Raw genomic sequence first — 17,243 nt, forward strand, 5'->3', positions numbered from 1 at the left:
TGAGTGAAACATTTTAAGAAAGCCACCTTCTGCTGTTTCTTGATCTGTTAATGAATGCATTTTGTGGACCGTGCAAGTCAAGATGTGTCAGGAATGCAAATGAGAGATCTTGCCCTGGAAGACTGGTGTATCTAATGCTTTATTTTTACAGCTGCAGCAACAGGAGGTTAGCTAATCAATGAGCTATTTTGGTCAGTGTCTCTGAAAGGAGGAGACCAAAGATGATTGAATAGTTAAGCCATTAGCAGGGAACGTGTTTCCTAGCATAGCTTCAGTTTTTATCATGGCAAGTCTTTGAAGGACTCAACTTACTGTAGTGTTAGACATTGCAACTCCAAATTGCAGTGCCTGGGTTTGGTGCCTTCAGGTCAAGTGAGGTACTCTTTACGTTAGAGGGCTGTGCGCGCAGTCAGAGACACAGCAGCCAGCATGCCTGCTTTGCTAGCTTAGGGAGCTGGACGTGCTGAAGAGAGAGGGCTTTGTGGTTTGCAATCTGCCTGCTTTTTGTCCACCGGGAAACGCCTTCCTTCACAAAGGCCTGCAGTTTTGAACCCTCTCTTCAGGCGCATCATGCAAGCCTTACTTTCTTCCCCAAGTATAGATGGTAAAACCCCCAACCTATAGATAGCTTTTTTATTCAATATCCCAGTTGTTAATATTTTTGTTCTGGATGTGACACTGGGGTTCAGTTCCCCTCTGTGGCTCAGAGGATACAAACTTGTACCACCCTGAAGAAAGCGTTAGTGATTTGGCTCTGAGATGCTGTAGCATGAGGAGTGTTCAGCCTCTTGTGCTGCTATTGTTCCAGTTCACATTGCTTCATTAAGCAGTAGTAAATGGGTGTTAGCACAAATACTAATCTAACTCTACAGTGTAGCAGGGAAGGTATTTTACCTATGGGTTAGAAGGGAGAGACCTATCTTCTAATACCTACTCCAATAAATGCTTAATTTATTTTTAGGTATCAGCAGTGAGATATGGACCTCAACTGTTTTTGCTGGAAAAACATGGCTTGAAGTTAATTGTTTTCCAGGTTAAAGTATTAACTGTTAAGAACTTTCCTCAGAAACTGGCCAATTGGTGCACTGAGGACAGGTGTGCTGTTTTGTCTAATCCTACTAAATTTTCAAAATAATAAAAAATTGGCTCCTCTGAGTTTGTTTTCCTTATCCACAATTTATTTCTCTACAGCTATTTTACATATATTTACATACATGAAATCAAAGGCAATTTTAATCACAAGAACCCAAACCCTAAGTTACAGAGAAAGCATAGTTCAGCAAAACAAACTGCTGGTCCTAATGCTGTTCTGGATGTTTGAGTTCAAATATTTAGGACCTGAAAAAACATCTTGCCATGTGAGAGAGAGGATTAAAGTTTTTAATGACAACAGAAACAGATGTGACAAGATAAAGATACATGCATCAAATACAACCTTACATCTCAAATGTAAACCACAATGTTATTGTGGTTTATTTGTTTCTTTTTAAAAAAGAAGTTGCCCATGTCTGATAATTAAGAATTCATGAATATGTTCACTTATGTATTTGCCAGTGTAGTTTTATGGAGAAGATGTATGCAAAGGTTAGCAAATGCATTATTTGAAAGATGAGATGTGCCTATTATCCCTTAGGGATTTTACTGTCGCTGCTTTTTGAGATGATGAGCAGCAATACAGATCATTGAAGTGTCATGAAACTTTGTTTTCCAGAGGAGAATTTATTACCCTTAGTTTCCCTCAGTCAATGGTTTCACATTGTGCACCTCCCCCTTCACCCGACTTCTCTCTTTCCTTGCACTATTGTACTTCAAGCTTCTCACCAACTGCTCAATGACCTCCACAGACTCTTTTATTCAAGCCCACATGCAGTTTCCTGAAGATCTGCTCCAAGATCCATCCTTCCTACTTTCCACTTCCGTGCAGCATTTCCAGGGGGAGATTTCTGTTCTGATTTGTTGCTCTCTTTAGTTGATTGCCACCTACATGTGTTGAAGCGTTTGAAGACTGCTCTTTCAGAGTTGAGTTTGTTGTTCTTGTACTATTAAAGAAATATTCTTTCTGAAGTCGGTAAAAAAGAATTCTTCTCGGGCTTTTCTGAGTTCATCCAGCTACGTTGCTGATACATTGCTTGAGATGGCTAGTCTGTGATCATTGCTTTTCATTTTAAGACTTTTGCATTTTTCTTCTGTACTGGTGCTGACACCTGTCCATTCAGAACACAGCCCTCAATAAGCTAATGTCCGTGTTACTTTCATTGCCATCTTTTTTCTGTGTTTCTGCATTCCCTGGTGGTTACCTTGAAATCCACAAAACATACCTTGTGTTTTAGGCCCGTTTCTTTCCAAATCAGTTGAATTGTCCTAGTTATTTACCTCCTTTGAGACCCCCAGTTTAAAATAGTAGTAAATATTAAATTAGGCTAAATAGTTCTGAAGCCTTTTCCAGCTTGTTCTCCTCTGTTGCATTTTAGATTTGAAGGATGGGCTTTACGTGGTCTTCCAGGTTACTCTTTGCATGTAAACTCATTCGAAAAGGAGAGTGCTGAGAGTGCTGAGAGGTGTGGGTGAAACTTTGGAGTGGGTATCTGCAGTGCAGGAGTTTTTTTGTTAGTTTTAACTCTGAACCCATTTAACCTTAGGTTCCCTTTATAGTCTGTGGAGAAAAGAAGGCACCTCTGGAGGACAGTGCTTGTAACTCACCTTAGGTGCCTGTAGAAGGATTATGTGAGTTGTCCTCTGCCTGTGATGCTCCCCGTTGAATACAGCGTAAGGCTTAAACTGACCATCTTGGACTTAGGTGTTTCACTTGTCTTCCCTAGCTCAAGTGTGTGGAAGCTCCACTCCAGACTTCTATTCCCTATAGAAATACAGGGATTTGAGTATCAAATCATCCTACTTGAACGTGGTGAAGGAGGGTATATATTGAGAATATGACTTTCTCACCTACCATGTGAAGGAATGTTTTGTGGCTCATGGAGATGTCCCGTGAACCCTTCTGAACTGAAAGTGTATTTCAGGGTTGCTTAGGATTGCAGGAGACATACTGATGAAGTTCTGTGTTGCTTTTTGTAAAGAAGGAAACATCAGCACAGATGTACTTGAATTATGCTGCTATTTTGGAATCAATGTGCTGTAGAAGTGGTATGAAAAGTAACTTTTGAAAGAGAATAATGATTTTTCAGGCAGAAAAGAAATCACAAGGAAAGCACCAAATTATTTCTATACAGAAGTATTAATACAAGCATGTAATTAATTTTTTATGTGCAAACACACAGAGACATACATGTCAACTGGAGAATGGATTAGGAAATGTCTCTGTTTGTAGAACTTACACTTAAAAAAAAAGGTTTGACGTTTTATTTACAACTGTCCCCCTCATAGGCACGCATATACCCATAAACACAGAATAAAATTCTGCAGCACCATAGTATCAATATATATCTGTAGTCTATGGGATATCAAAGTTTTGTGAAAGCATTTCAGTTTTGCACCATCCAAGTGTCTATTCGATACTGCTTTATTTAAGAATATTTTCCTCCTCTGAAGCTCTATGACAGGAGAAGTAGAACTCATATATCTCCTGAGACCTTAATGCAAGGACTTGAGAGGCTCGTGAGTCAGACTTCTGCAGTTAAGGGTTAAGTGTGCCGGTTAAATTCCATGAGAGATAGGAAATCCTATCTCTAAAAGAGTAAAAATGTTATTGAATAATTGATCTGGCAGTATATTGCATGTGCATGGCAAGGAATGTAAGGGTCCAGCTATGTCTGAATTAAAATTCAGATGTCAAGAGCTGAGAGCTCCTACCTGAAAGAGATGCTTTTCTAGAGTCTCAGCTCCAAGCACTTCTTAGGTAGCAAAAGCAGTGGTCAGAAATGTGGTAGATGTTTTACAAGCCCAGACAAACGGCAGCCCCCATGACAACAAACATGCAGTAGCGGAATATATTTCTATTGTGTTTTCAATGGCCGACTGACATGAAAACAGGAGGACGGGAATTGTGCTGCAGTCTTCATTCACCTGCACCTTGGAGCTGAAATGCAGCGAGGAAATACAAAGCATGTTTCCTTGTCTGTAGTCCTTCCAGTAATCTCAGCCGTTCTCTAATTATAGAGGTGATTGAGTTTTTTCTTTTCTGTCCATGCTTAAGCACCAGAATGGCAGAAATACATCACAAATGGTAAGCTCTGTGAAGAAAAAGTTGCTGAGGAAAAGAGTAAGAAGAACAGTGACTTTCCAGGTGACTGGGGTAGTATTCCCACTTACACATATATCACATTCACTTTGCCTTTATTAGGCCATTACTGAACTACTGCTTTGCAGCATCCCTGAGCCATCCGAAGGTAAGTGACTTACCTATGGATGTGTCCGTGTTTCCAGAGAGGAGGACCCGTAGTGCACGTGCTACACTCTGTGCAGAGGAGGGCTGGTGCTGCAGGCTGCTCTGCTCCAGTGCTGCAGAGAGGAGTGGAGCTGATTTATGCTGTTCTTTAAGGATCACCTAGAGATCGTATGTGACTGAAAGAAAATCTCTGAAGAGTCTGATCATTTTGAATACAGAAATTTACTTTGCTAAAGTTGTTTTAATTTCTCAGTCATAATAATTTATCAATATCGGCTCAACACTGCACAAATATTTTTCTTGCCTGGATTTATAGAAAACATTTTTTTTTCCTTTTGACTAGAGCCAAAGAGCATGAGCAGTCTGGCCCTCTTAGCCAGGCGAACTGTCTACAGTATTTTTTGGAAGGCAACAATATTCATTTCTGTGTGATAGGAGAACTGTAAGAATGCCACTAGGAAGCAGAATAGAGTTTCTTTTCAATTTCTATTGTTTCTACTATGGAGTGTATTTTGAGTTTGCACCTGTGGCTGGTTTCTTCTGAACTTTGTTAATCACCTGTGATTAGTTAATTATGTTAATGACATAATTTGCATTATGTCAGTTAATATATTATATATAATATAATTTGCATTATATACGGATAATATAGATCTATGAACAGTAGGATCATAGATATTGTTATCAGAGTATGTCACTAATTTTCTCGGTTCATCCAGTTACCTTTTCACTGAAGCTGACAGCTTTAGTTTACCTAAGGCAGATTTCCCAAATGGGCGTTTGTTCTTGGTTCGGGAACATTAAGAGGTGGCATGTTCCCACCACTTTCTCTGGAGGTTTGTCACACTGTGGCATTTGGCTTGTCCCCACTGCTGTTTTTGCTACAGGTACATGAGCGGAAAATGAAAAGTCGATAGTTCCAGCAGTGACGTCTGCACTAAACTAATCAGCACTGGCTGGATTGAGATGTCTGGCTGGTATTTTGTGGAGAGAGGTTTTCTAAATTACTGGTTATCAAAATAAATACCAACAAAAACTTTCCTGCAGAGGGTAACAGCCAGTTCTGTCCTCCTCTTTGCTGTGTTTTAGCATGATATTTTAAAAGACCTAGTCTGTCCCTATTATCTTTTCCTCGTAATCATCTTAAAAAGTCAGTGTCAGTAAAATTTCTACCCTTGGCTCATGAACCTGCCCAGTGTGTAGTTCAGAGAGAGCATGCAGCCAGGAAGGACATATTTCTGAAGAACCTAAACTGTCAGGGAGATTTTTTTCTCACAAATTTGATGTTAAATACTTCACTGGCTTTGTTAGATTAAGGCCAGGAGATAAGGTACTTTTGGAACTCTAAATAGCTGCATGTTTTCTTTTTCCCAGGGGGGAGTCACTCTTTGAAAATACATAAAACTCCCTCTCTGCAGTGTATATTTGTGGGGATTTCAGCCATATTGTAATGAAATGAAAAAGTCTGTGTGAGTCTGTTTTATGATCTGTGTCTTGCATTAAGTGTACTTGACAAGTTGCTCTGAATAATTCAGCTTATAATGTCTTGAGTTAGCGGCAGCTCTTGCAAGATTTATTTTAATATATAGTACTTCACCATTATGCTTTTTAAAGTTTCCTTTTTTAAAAAAAATTGCAGACGTGGTCTTAAAATGAATTGTTAGATTTCCTTTGTTTTTAATAAAATATTTTATTGCATATTACAATTCTTCAGTCATAAAATAAAACTAGCATATTTTTAACCCCGTCGTTAAAACATTTCAAGTATTTGGCAAATGACTGTGCTGAATAGGTATCTGAACTTGTTCATTAGATAGTTTCAGCTCTTTAAAATGCTTTTCCTTCGGCTTGTTGGGTGACCACATCTTTGTTAAGAAAAGATGACAGTAGTGTATCCAATAAGAAAGTTGTTAGGGGTTTTTTCCCCCTCACATATGAAGTAAGTAAACTAGGACATTCAGTTGACTGTTGTTATTTACCCAAGTGGCATGTCACACTGAAAAAAATGTATATGGACAGATGAAAGAAGTAGTTGGATTATAAAAGTTAACTGGTGGAAGAAGGAAATATTTTAGAAGGTATTTTGGTTTTACAAGTTCTTTTGATTTTCCACTTTCATAATTTATATCGGCATAAACAGTTTGTGAAGTATGCCTATATATATGTACCTGTTGCCTAGATAAAACGTTCTGATTAAATTATTTCTATTAATTTTGAATTACATTTTTGGGATGTAATTCAAACCATGAAAATAGCAGCTTTGAATGGTGAAGGAGCTTAACTTCTCCTCTATGTTTCACTTGTGCTTTTCTCATCCTCAGCATACATGTGGCTGGAGCCCTGAATGTCCCACCTGCTCATCTTTGCTTTTAGTGTTGCTGCAGGCAGAGCATATCTAATAATCTTCACTCAAAACCTGACTGCTTGATCCGGAAACCCATATTTTCACATATATTTAAATATTTAACTGGAATGTAATCCAAGGCCTTTGTGTATAAGTTTAAAGAGATGAAACATCAAATGAAAGCGTACGGGAGGTCACTGCAATCTCTACTGTTCTTAACACTTGCAGCTCTTTTTGAAGGCAAGGAGCCAGATATTTTTTAAATGTTTGGGTGGTTGCCTTTTATTGAAGCCAAAGGCTCCTAACTCCCTGGCTAGCTCATAACTATCTTTAAAACCAGATCAATGATTATACGTTAATTTTGTGCTTCAGGGCTGTGGCTGGTGACCTACCTGAGTCAGGAAAAACATTTTTCCCTGTGTGCAGAGTTAGCCACATGGATTCTGGTAGGCTTTGAATTTTCAAATACAACAGTTGCTTCTGTTTTTAAAAACCTTGTTTAAACAGATTTTAAACCTTCTGTGGTAATGTGTTGATTTCAGTGGAAATTTCTGATGTCTAGCCAAGTCCACATCTGGCCAGCTTGAAGTCTCCAAACTGCTGAGATCAGCCAGCTCTAAAGTCTTCAGGGACTGACTTCTCAGGCTGTTCAGGCTGCTGTTAGGGTAACTGTGTTAAAGAATGTGAGGCTGTCAGAAGTGAGCCAGTATGTGTATGAGGCAGACATACATAACAAAGGTGGAGAAATAACTGGCACATGAAAGCAGATGGATAAGAAGATCCATTGGGCCAACCAAGCCCTTCCTGTTTGGACTCCCTGAAAAATATTTATTTAGTGGTTTTGCTTTGTGGTGGTGGTAGAGCAGAAATACATTTGAAGGAAAGAGTAGTATACAATTCAGCCTTTATTTTCTTTTCTCTCTTAAGATGGGATGTGAGTAGAGCTGTTGTATAGATATCTTTTTTTTTTTGGTCTCAGATTTTTCAGTGTTAGTGCTACGCCTTGTCATGGTCTCAGGGGAACTTCTAAGCTTCAGAATTTCTCTCTGTCTTGTACTGGATGCTGCAGGAGCATCCAGTAACTCACAGTGATCAGAAAGACACCTTTCCTGAGCCAGCATTTGCCTTCAAGAAACTGGATTTGCCAGAACTCCAATAGCTCAGTGACTATAGCTCCTTAGGCTGGGACACCTAATACTTCCTGAGGGATGATGTTCTACTGGTTTGGGATCACCACTCCTTGGGTCAGTGCCATTGAAATTTCTCTTTGTATTTGAGACCTTTAGAGTTAAAAGATAAATAGTTTATCCTATTACAATGATGAAGTAGGCATTAATTTCTCTGTTTGGAGATAGATACAGAAAATGTATGTGATAACCTGTCTCATGATCTAGCTTGCTTTCAGGGTGATTTCTGTTTGTCCTCAATTCCACGGATGGTCCCGACAGCTGCCTGGGGCAGGGGTCTAGTCCTTTCGGTAAAACTAGTCTGTACGCATTTCTTGCCCCAAAAAGGGTACAGACTTAGCGTGTTGTTTTCATTTGTATCCCCTTCCTCTTGCTGGTTGTGAATTCACCCTTGGGGAACCCTACAGACCTTATCATTTCTAACTGATTCAGCCAGAGTGTCAACTGAAGTCTCTTATAAACTAAGTGTTTTCTGAACAAGTTTTAGCCATTATTAGGAAAAACCTCAGAATGTTCTTCTATACTGTTTGGGCCTTGCAGGGCATAATACTTCATTTATTGTGAACAAATCCATTTAGAGTGCAAGCATGTCTCTTTTTAAAGACATTGTGGATTATATGTTAACTTTTTGTTACTTGACTTTAGAATACTGTTCATTAGGCCAATGTAAATAGGAACAGTGAAGCTGGATCATTAGTAATGCTAAGTACAGGCTAAAATTTATGGCAAATAAATGCATTTTCAGGCCATGTGCTCAGGTCACATATAAGTGAATATTACCAGAGCTGGTAGGATCTGTGACATGTCAATTTTACTCTTCAAATTGGAGGAAAGGCGTGATGGCATCTTGGACATCACATGGACATTTATTTTCCTCAAAATAACCTATTCAGAGGTGCCCTGTCAAGCATTAGCTGCAATCTGCCTTATGAATAGGGGGAAAAAAAAGAAGACATAAAATAGCTGAAGAGATATCAATTAAAAGGCATTCAAAGTACGCAGTCTTGTGTCAAACCAGAATGATCTTGAAGGTTCTGTTTGCTTAATCACCAGATAAATCTCTCAGGAGGCTAAATGAGCTCCACTGTAAAAAATATGTTCCATAAGGAACTTTAAAGATCTGCTGTTACTGCCTGATGGGGATGAATCCAGAGTATAATAAAATTTAGCAATAGCAAAGCACTCTGATGAATCAAGTTCTAGAAGTCTGTCCTTGTATTTTACACCAGTGCTGGTGGTTATGTGTTTATACTGCGTTGTGGACTTCCAAAAGACTTCACAGGCAAGACATGTCTTTGGTGATACACAGGCAGAACCATAGCAGATGTTTTAAGACAGGCAATGGAGGAAACCTATTTACAGTTGAAAGTATAGTGAGAGGGCAAAGAGGATTTCAGTAGGCGGAATTTCAAGCTGGACTTTGTGTGGGCAGCTATGAAAAACTTGTCTTATTTTATGAACCCAGAAGTTCTTAAATGGCTGTAATTGTTGTGACATACATCTTACCTGAAATGCATTGCCCCCAGCAGCAGAGTGCCTCAATGCTGTGTGCTGTGGAGTTGGTTCAGCTCCAATTCAGAGGCAAGAATAAAACCTACTGAGTAGTTACTGTGGTTTCCTGCAGCAACTGTGTGCTTTATAGAGGCATCAAGCTAATGGTGCAGCACAACTCTTCTTAAAAATTATGAAATTTGCAAGGATAACAGGGTTTGATAATACTGTGTGTCCACAGGCCTATTAAAATAAAATGTTATGGCTTAAAAAGTACATGTGGTTTAAAAAAATGAGACAGAGATGGAAGGAAGTGTTCTTTCATAGTTAGCTTAAGTATATATTCAGCAGTTATCATACCTCTAAAATGTTTCATGTAGTTGCACTGGAAATATTTGTTGGTAGTGCAGGATTGGATAATGAGTTCTGCATTCACTAATATTTAAGCAGATGCTTTGAGCTGTGACTCATGTTTCGAACAGTGGTATGTGGTGCCCGTAGTGTACACAGGCTCGTGAATGCCTTCATTCATGCCCATCTGTTAACATGGCAGTGTGCCCACGTACAAGTGGATTGGTCCCTTTTCTAGAAAGCATAGTGCCAGACTGTTATGAGTTTGGATGGCAAGCTTATCTAACATTGCAAACATTGCATCTCTGTTGCAGGAAATCCCTTCTCAGTATTAGGACTGAAGCATTAATAGGTGACTTGATGTACTAGGTTACCCTGGAGGATATTTTATGCGTTGAAAGAAACTACTGAAACATGGCAGAAGAAAGAAGACTGCCCATCTCAAAGCACAGCAGGATACCGAGAGGAAGCATCTGATGGCTTGTTCCGTAGCAGAATTGCCTAGAGACAGCCCAGGACAGCTATTGCAGTCAGGCAAGGGCAGATGGTGCTGGGCAGTGGAACAGATCAGATGGATCTCTTCGCAGTATCTCCTAGATGCTTGCTAATGGAATTAGCCCAAAAGGCATTATCTTAAATGGCTGTGTCATGTCCTGTATTGAACTGTGCAGAGTACTTGCAGCGAATTCTGAAGTTAAATGAAGTAGGTAGTTTTCCTGTAGAGCTTTTTGGATGAACTGGCACAATTTTGAAAGAAATCTGATTATTTGAAAATGAGAAAAAAATTTAATAATTTTGCATTGCTTTTATCTAAAGTAGGTGACTTTCAACCTAGGATCCATAAGCAGATCATGCTGATGCTGAAATTCTAAGCTCTGTGTCACATTTTGATGTATGTAAAAAGGATAACATCCCTGCCCAGAGCACTTGGAACTAGATGATCTTTAAAGGTCCCTTCCAACCCAAAACTTTCTATGATTCTGCCACTGAGGGCACAAATAAGGAGTTCAAAAGTGAACACTTTGGGACTTTTTTAGCTAAGGTCCTCCTCAAAATTTTTCATGTTTAGGTTTAGGATATGTAGCACTGAAAATTCTGTGTATTTTTAAATATCTTTGTTCTTTGACTTCTGATCTTTTGAGACATTATAGTGTTGTCCATTCTCTCTCAACATGGAATATAGAAAGATGATTGAAAAGTGAAATGAGCTTTTGATCTATTCATGTGACTTTTATGGATTAAGAAGCAAAGTAAAAAGCAACTTCTCTTAAATACATTACAAAATTGTTAAAGCTGGCTGCACAGCGTTTGGCTTAGTCCTCCTAATGCAGATTATTAATTAACATACACTGAAGCAAGTTACTGAAAATAAATGCTTAAGTGCCTTTCTAATCAGTGGAGATGCATATTTGAAGCCTTTAGGCCAAGATTCTGTCCAAGTAACTGAAGTCCTGCACTTCTTCAAGGTTCTTCAAGATGCCTTTATCCATGGGTTATCTATGGAATTCACATTAGCAGGGATGATCTACTAGTCGCCTACAGTGTGGATAGAAATTATAGGCCTGATTTAGGCAGACTGAATCCCTTGGGAGTACTAATTAAAACATTTTTGCCTGGATCTGATGCTCAAGGTGAAGGGCAAAATTAATCATCTTTTTTTCTTTACAAGGTACACAGTAACGTTAATCTGAAAAAAAAAATAATATTAAGTATTGCTCACTGTTAACATTATAGGACTCTGATAAGGTGGATTTTTTTTTCCTTTAAGGAATCCTTCTAAATGCTGTATATATTTTAAGAAGCAATGGCACTGAACCTATAAAACTAATTACTTGCTCATTTTTTGTGAGGACAATGTTTGTTACACTTTTGAACATGAAGTTGTTCAATGTTAGTTCTGTTAGCACTTTTACTGTCCTACCTGTCCTGATAACAAAAATTTGCTGTAGTGGGTGAGGTGCCTGTATTGACTTTAGCCCTTGTCTTTAGAGAGCGTGTGTGTCCGTTCATCGTGTCAGCTGAACAACTGAGCTGGCTGATCGCTGTGTCAGCAAGCTAAGGCTCTCTTCCATGTCCGTAACTCTCCAGCTCTAAACACACTTGACAGTTAGCTGGTGACCTTAGAAAGTCTTTTCATCCCTGACTCCCCAAGTGGTAGCGTGACTACTGGGACAGTGTTTTGGCAAGGGTAATGATAGCTTAAAACACATTGAGGTTAAAAGCAAACATCTAAATGCATTTGTCCGAATGACAAAGATGAGCCACAGTTTATGAAGTCTCACGCATAGCTGCAGTAACCGGTACATGAACAGGCACTGTTTGACTTCTCTTCTTCTCATTTCCAAACATTCTTTTCCCCAGGTCTTTGTTGTTCAAGGAACAGAAACTGATGTCTAGTATTTAAATGGATTTCAGGAGCTGGCAAAACAGGGGATATCACATTTCCTTATGTACAGTAAATAGGTTTTGTGACATCCATCAGCAAAACCTCTAAGAGTTTTTAATGAGATTTATGCTGCTGTCATGGTCTAATGCTTTATAAAAGCAAAAAGGGAAAATGAATTATTGTCAGATTTTTGGTGGGCAGAGTAGTCTCTTAGAACTTCAGAGGGATTACCTTGTTCTGCTGAGAGAAGCCTGGGTGTGTGGGTGAATCCTCTGCTCACCCTACACTCCTAGCTGGAGCTCAGCAACCCTTTGCTGCATATTGTTTGTCACTTTAAGGCAAGCTTATCTCTGGGAATAACAGTAGGGAATAGGAGTTTGGTAACCAGAAGTTAAAAGAGCCTGGTATGAAACAAAACCAAGACTTCTGTATGTTATGTTTCTTTTTTTGTTTGTTTTTTAGCTAGGGTTGGTGAGAGATGGAGTGCAGCAGCCCTCCAGATCTATTTAAATCAGTTCGATATTCTCTGCAAGAATGTGGTTCCACTAAGATGAAAAGCTTGAGCATGGCTTTTGGTGTACCGAGCTTCCAGGGCAGTGTTTCTGTAGCCCTTGGCTCCAATCCATTAAAGATTATTCAGTTTTAAAATTGTGCCACTAAAATTCACTGTGCTTTCAAGAGACCTAATGCTGACAAGAGCTTAGAGAGGGCAGTCACCTGAATATCCCGGCAAGCCCTGATGGGAATGGGAATGCACATTTGTAGAGTAACCTTCCGAAAAACCTAAGAAGCAAGCAAAACATAGGTATAGTGATTCTTGCTGTTCAAAGCCAGACCACATGCAAGTTACAGACTAATAGGTAGAAATGGATTTTGGCCCTTGGGAGAGCACTGTAGCTGTTCTCCGTCATGTAAACACAGGGAGACACAAAAGGGAACCAAACTTGAATCAAGTCTTACTTCTGCAATGTACTGGACGACTGGGTGAAGGTGTAGTTAAAATGGGTCTGCACTCAAATGGGAAAACAAGAACAGTTTTTGTCAACAGAGGCTTGCCTCTGCAGCCTTTGTGGTGAGCCGCCATGTACCAGCTCACACCGTGCTGCATTTGAAGTGATGTTTTCTTGGTTGATAGCTAGCCAAATGCCTCAGCTGCTCATACAAATGGTTCAATGCAAATCAATGAGATTTTCTAGACACGAGCAGTTAATATTTCAACAAGCAACTGCAGATAAAATTGCTGTGTCAGATTGCATGGCAGAGAGAGCTGTTGCCCTTGTTCAGAAAATTCTATGCCTGAAGAGTTTTCAGACCTTCCCCTTTCAATCATCTGAAAAATTCTGCTTTCAGATCAGTTTTGAAATGTTTGGAGTCTCCGTATGCCAGACTTTTTTTGACGTTGTTTTTCTAGTTTGGAAGAATCAGAGATGGAAAAAAGGGTGTTTTCTACCCCTTGACAAACCTCAGGAGGCAGGTTACTGCTACAGACTTCGCTCTGGTTCTGCAGTTGTCGTAACGTGTATAACTGTATATTAGGATAAGAGGTCATTACTGTCATTCAGGTCTTTCAGAGAAACTTCCTCCTGGATCCTTAATTTACACAAGCATGTTCATGCATGTGTGGATGCATTTTGGGTTTCCAGCTGATTTCCCAAGGAGAAGTGGGCTTTTTGCTGCATGCTGTTCCCTTCTCAACATGCAGAATTTGACAGATTCCCAGAAAATGTCTGCCTTGAAACATGTCAGTATAATAACAGTGAAGAAAGCAGATTAAATTTTGCACCATGGTTTGATTCAACAAACCATATTTTTTAAAGAAATAGCTTGATTCTGCTGTTAAAAAAAAAAAAAAAAACCACACAAAAAACCACATGCCAGCAAAGCACAGCAGCTTCTTCTATCTCAGCCCACATGTCTGCCATTTTTGCCCCTACTCTCCTAAATATGTCTGTGTCACCCAAAGGACATAGTCCCGGGCTTTTGGCCAATATCCTGGGCTTGAATTCCCACATAGAAAAGCATTTACTTAGAAAAATAATATCATGTGGCAGCCGGTAGGCACAATACTACCTCTGCTGCCAGAATGTACTGACTCTAAATGAAGCTGTGGCAGATGGCCTGAAATGTTTCAGTGCTTTCTTTCTCTAGACCAGGATTACCCAATTAATTTGTACTACAGTGCATTGAGTTGTTCTACCAGGTTCTGTTCAGTTGGGTGGGATGCGCTGGATCTAGCTTTGTTGGACCAAGCAGGGTCTGCAGGTGGGGTAAGGGCAGGATACAGCCAAATCCCTGGGATCTCAGGCTCCTGGTGGGGCTGGACAAGTGGGAAGGAATATGGGATCATCCCTCAGGACACCAGGGACAGCGTCTGTTGGAACAAGAAGAAATGGACTCCTCTTTCAGATCCTGACTGAGTCCACCATTTGAGCAGCCCTGTTTTAGATAAGGGTGGCATTTTATTTGGTAATGATCCTCTTCTGTGCACTATACCTGTAGAAGTAGCTTTATGTTACTGTTTATTGAGTGCTCTCCTCATGCATGGTACTTAGTAGACAAAGCAAAAGGCTGCTAAGACCTTTCTGTTGTTGCAATTAGAGAAATCCATTAGTGAACGGAAAGGTTATTTTCATTAAGTGGGTGACGCGTAGGGAGATTTGGTATAGCTTAGGGAAAATATCTGGGGAAGATCAAGGAGGAGTCAAATATGACATCAAGATTTTGGGGTTTTGGTCAGAGAGAAGCTGCTACATTTTTAGTGTGGCAGAATATTTGGCAGAGAAAAATTAGCTGCTATCATTTTGCTAGGTTTATTAGAAATTACTTTGAAGTGTAACCTAGTAAATACAGTCCATCAAAACAGAATTAGGCCAGCTGCATATTACTGGAATAGCTCAAGGAAAATGTCCTTGTCTGTTCTATCCTCTTCTCTGGGTATATGTTTTCACTCAGTTAAGAAAAGTCAGTGGAATTGCATTTAAAAGTGTTGTCACTTCACAGTCTGTCACAGGGCTTTTGCCAGCTCCCTTCAAAAGGAGTTGGTGCCTAGAACTGTGCCAGCTGGTTGATCTGATCATCCCATCACTTTACTAGAAAATCTAAATATACAGCAGTACGAGCTGAAATATGTCTGCTGTCCTGTTTTGCAACTATTCTGCATTTGAATGAAGAACTACTTTCACATTAAAGCAGTACTGAAGCTCTCTCTATCTTTCTGTTCTATAGGTTGTCATTTTGTATTTTGAGCCAAGTGTATTTCGCTGTGTTCTCCTAAGATGGGTTCGTCTTCTGGGCTTTGCTACTGTTTATGGAACTGTGACGCTCAAGCTGCACAGGTATTTCACATATTAATTTCCATCTCTGTGGGACTATGTGCAATCTGTGTGGGTACTTAGATGGAAAAGCTGCAAATATCATAAACAAGCGCCGTTTCTGATTTTTAAAACCACTGTGTACTTCTCCTCACTATTCCTGCTCCAATTATATGCTACTAATCCCAGTAGAGAACCACGAATGCAGACAGGATTTGATGAAAAATTTATACATCAGCTGTAAAATTCTGCAAGAACCCCTCTTCACAGAAGGTGAATGTATTTTTCTTGAATATAGGAAATTACAGAAGTTTTTGTAGAGTGTTCAACAGTGTTCAAAAGTTTCCCTGTAAAGTGTTCATAGAGAGATGCTTTCTAAGTGTTTAGATACAGGTGGATAAAACAATACACTATGGCGTATGTACTTACTATGTTTCCTTATGGCCCATTATTCAAGGGCTGCTTTCTTCAGGCAATCACAGCAGACAGGCTACCTGCTCACAAGCATCGTTCGTGCCAGCAAAACTGTGTGGGAAATTCTGGGTTCCGCAGGGTTGGCAGTGCATTCACATGCAATCCAGAGATTAAGATCCAGAGACCCAACTTCAAATCCCACTTCCACAGTCCCCTTAAAAACTGAAGCATTTTCTGGCTATGCTGGGTAAAATCCTAATGCTTTTTCTTCTTTAGTGAAAAAAAATTATGGATACATTCATTGCTTATTAAAGCAAAGAGAGATGTGCTGTGTATATATTGGTACTTGGACATCTTGGATGAAGTAGGTTTGCTCATAATTTTATCTTACTTTCATTACTGTGTTGGCACGTTAGATAAAGGAGGTTTGATACTGTGCTTGTAAACTGAATGAGGACTGAGAATATCTTGTGTTTCATGGTGCACTATTGGCCTGTCACATTTTAGGTTTAAAACCCTGTTTTCCCATTGAAATACAGCCTCTTCTTGCAGCTCCCCTTTATTTGTGTCCCTGGTTACAAGTGTACGCTTGGTAAACTCTGTATAATGCTATGTCTGGCCATGTCTTTGCAGTGAAATTCATCCAGAAAATCCCACAACCTCATGGTGTTTTCTGGAGTGAACAATGTCTAATGCAAAAAGAACAACTAGAGCACTATAGAAAAGCTAGAACATAACTGGTGACTTCGCTTGGATGGTTTGTTATCTATAGCTCAGATATGTAGAGAAACAGCCTAAGACTATGGAAGACTCACATGTCATTGCAGTTCTGCTACCCTAACAGATAGTTTATATGATTTTACTTGATCTGAGGAAGCAATATCCTGACAGGGCAGTTGATCTTCCGCTTATATGAAGTGAGGACAGGCTGCAAAATTGGTCAGTCTTGCATTTCTGCTTTGCTCATTCAGCTGTTCAGTGTTACTTGGCACCTGTGCTGACAGGGTCAGCAGAAGGGAAAAAGACTGAATAAGAAACCAAGAACGAACAACATCCTCATCCTTGATCAGCACAAAACAATGAAGGGTAGCAGTAGACTGCACTGTATCAACAGGGCAGCAGCCAGAATTTGAAGGAAGTGATTATTATTATTCTCCTTTACACCTAAGTTTTGGACACTCCCAAGACGTCAACTTGAGCAAGTTCTGTGAAGGGCCATCAAGATGGTCAGGGGTTAGAGCACTTGCTTTGCAAGGAGAGGTTGAGGGAATGGGGCTTGTTCAACCTGGTGGCATTGGAAGGACCTAACAGCAGCTATCTGACCCCTACAAGGAGGTTACTGAGGAGATGGAGCTGTGCTCTTTACAGCAGTGTGTATTGGCAGAACAAAAGACAATGGCAAGTTGAAATCAGAGAT

The 17,243-nt window shown here is 39.7% G+C and overlaps 1 protein-coding gene across 2 annotated transcripts in view; it reads left to right on the plus strand.

Moving 5' to 3' along the window:
- GPR158 (G protein-coupled receptor 158) overlaps positions 1-17,243 on the plus strand; it is a 210,063-nt gene that overhangs the window by 136,672 nt on the left and 56,148 nt on the right. For both annotated transcript variants that reach the window (XM_056337775.1, XM_056337776.1), the window contains exon 6: positions 15,327-15,436. In XM_056337775.1, the coding sequence (XP_056193750.1) occupies positions 15,327-15,436 (110 nt within the window). The remainder of the gene's footprint in view (positions 1-15,326; positions 15,437-17,243) is intronic.

Source organism: Falco biarmicus, chromosome 4 (assembly GCF_023638135.1).
Source record: "Falco biarmicus isolate bFalBia1 chromosome 4, bFalBia1.pri, whole genome shotgun sequence".
Lineage (NCBI taxonomy): Eukaryota > Metazoa > Chordata > Aves > Falconiformes > Falconidae > Falco > Falco biarmicus.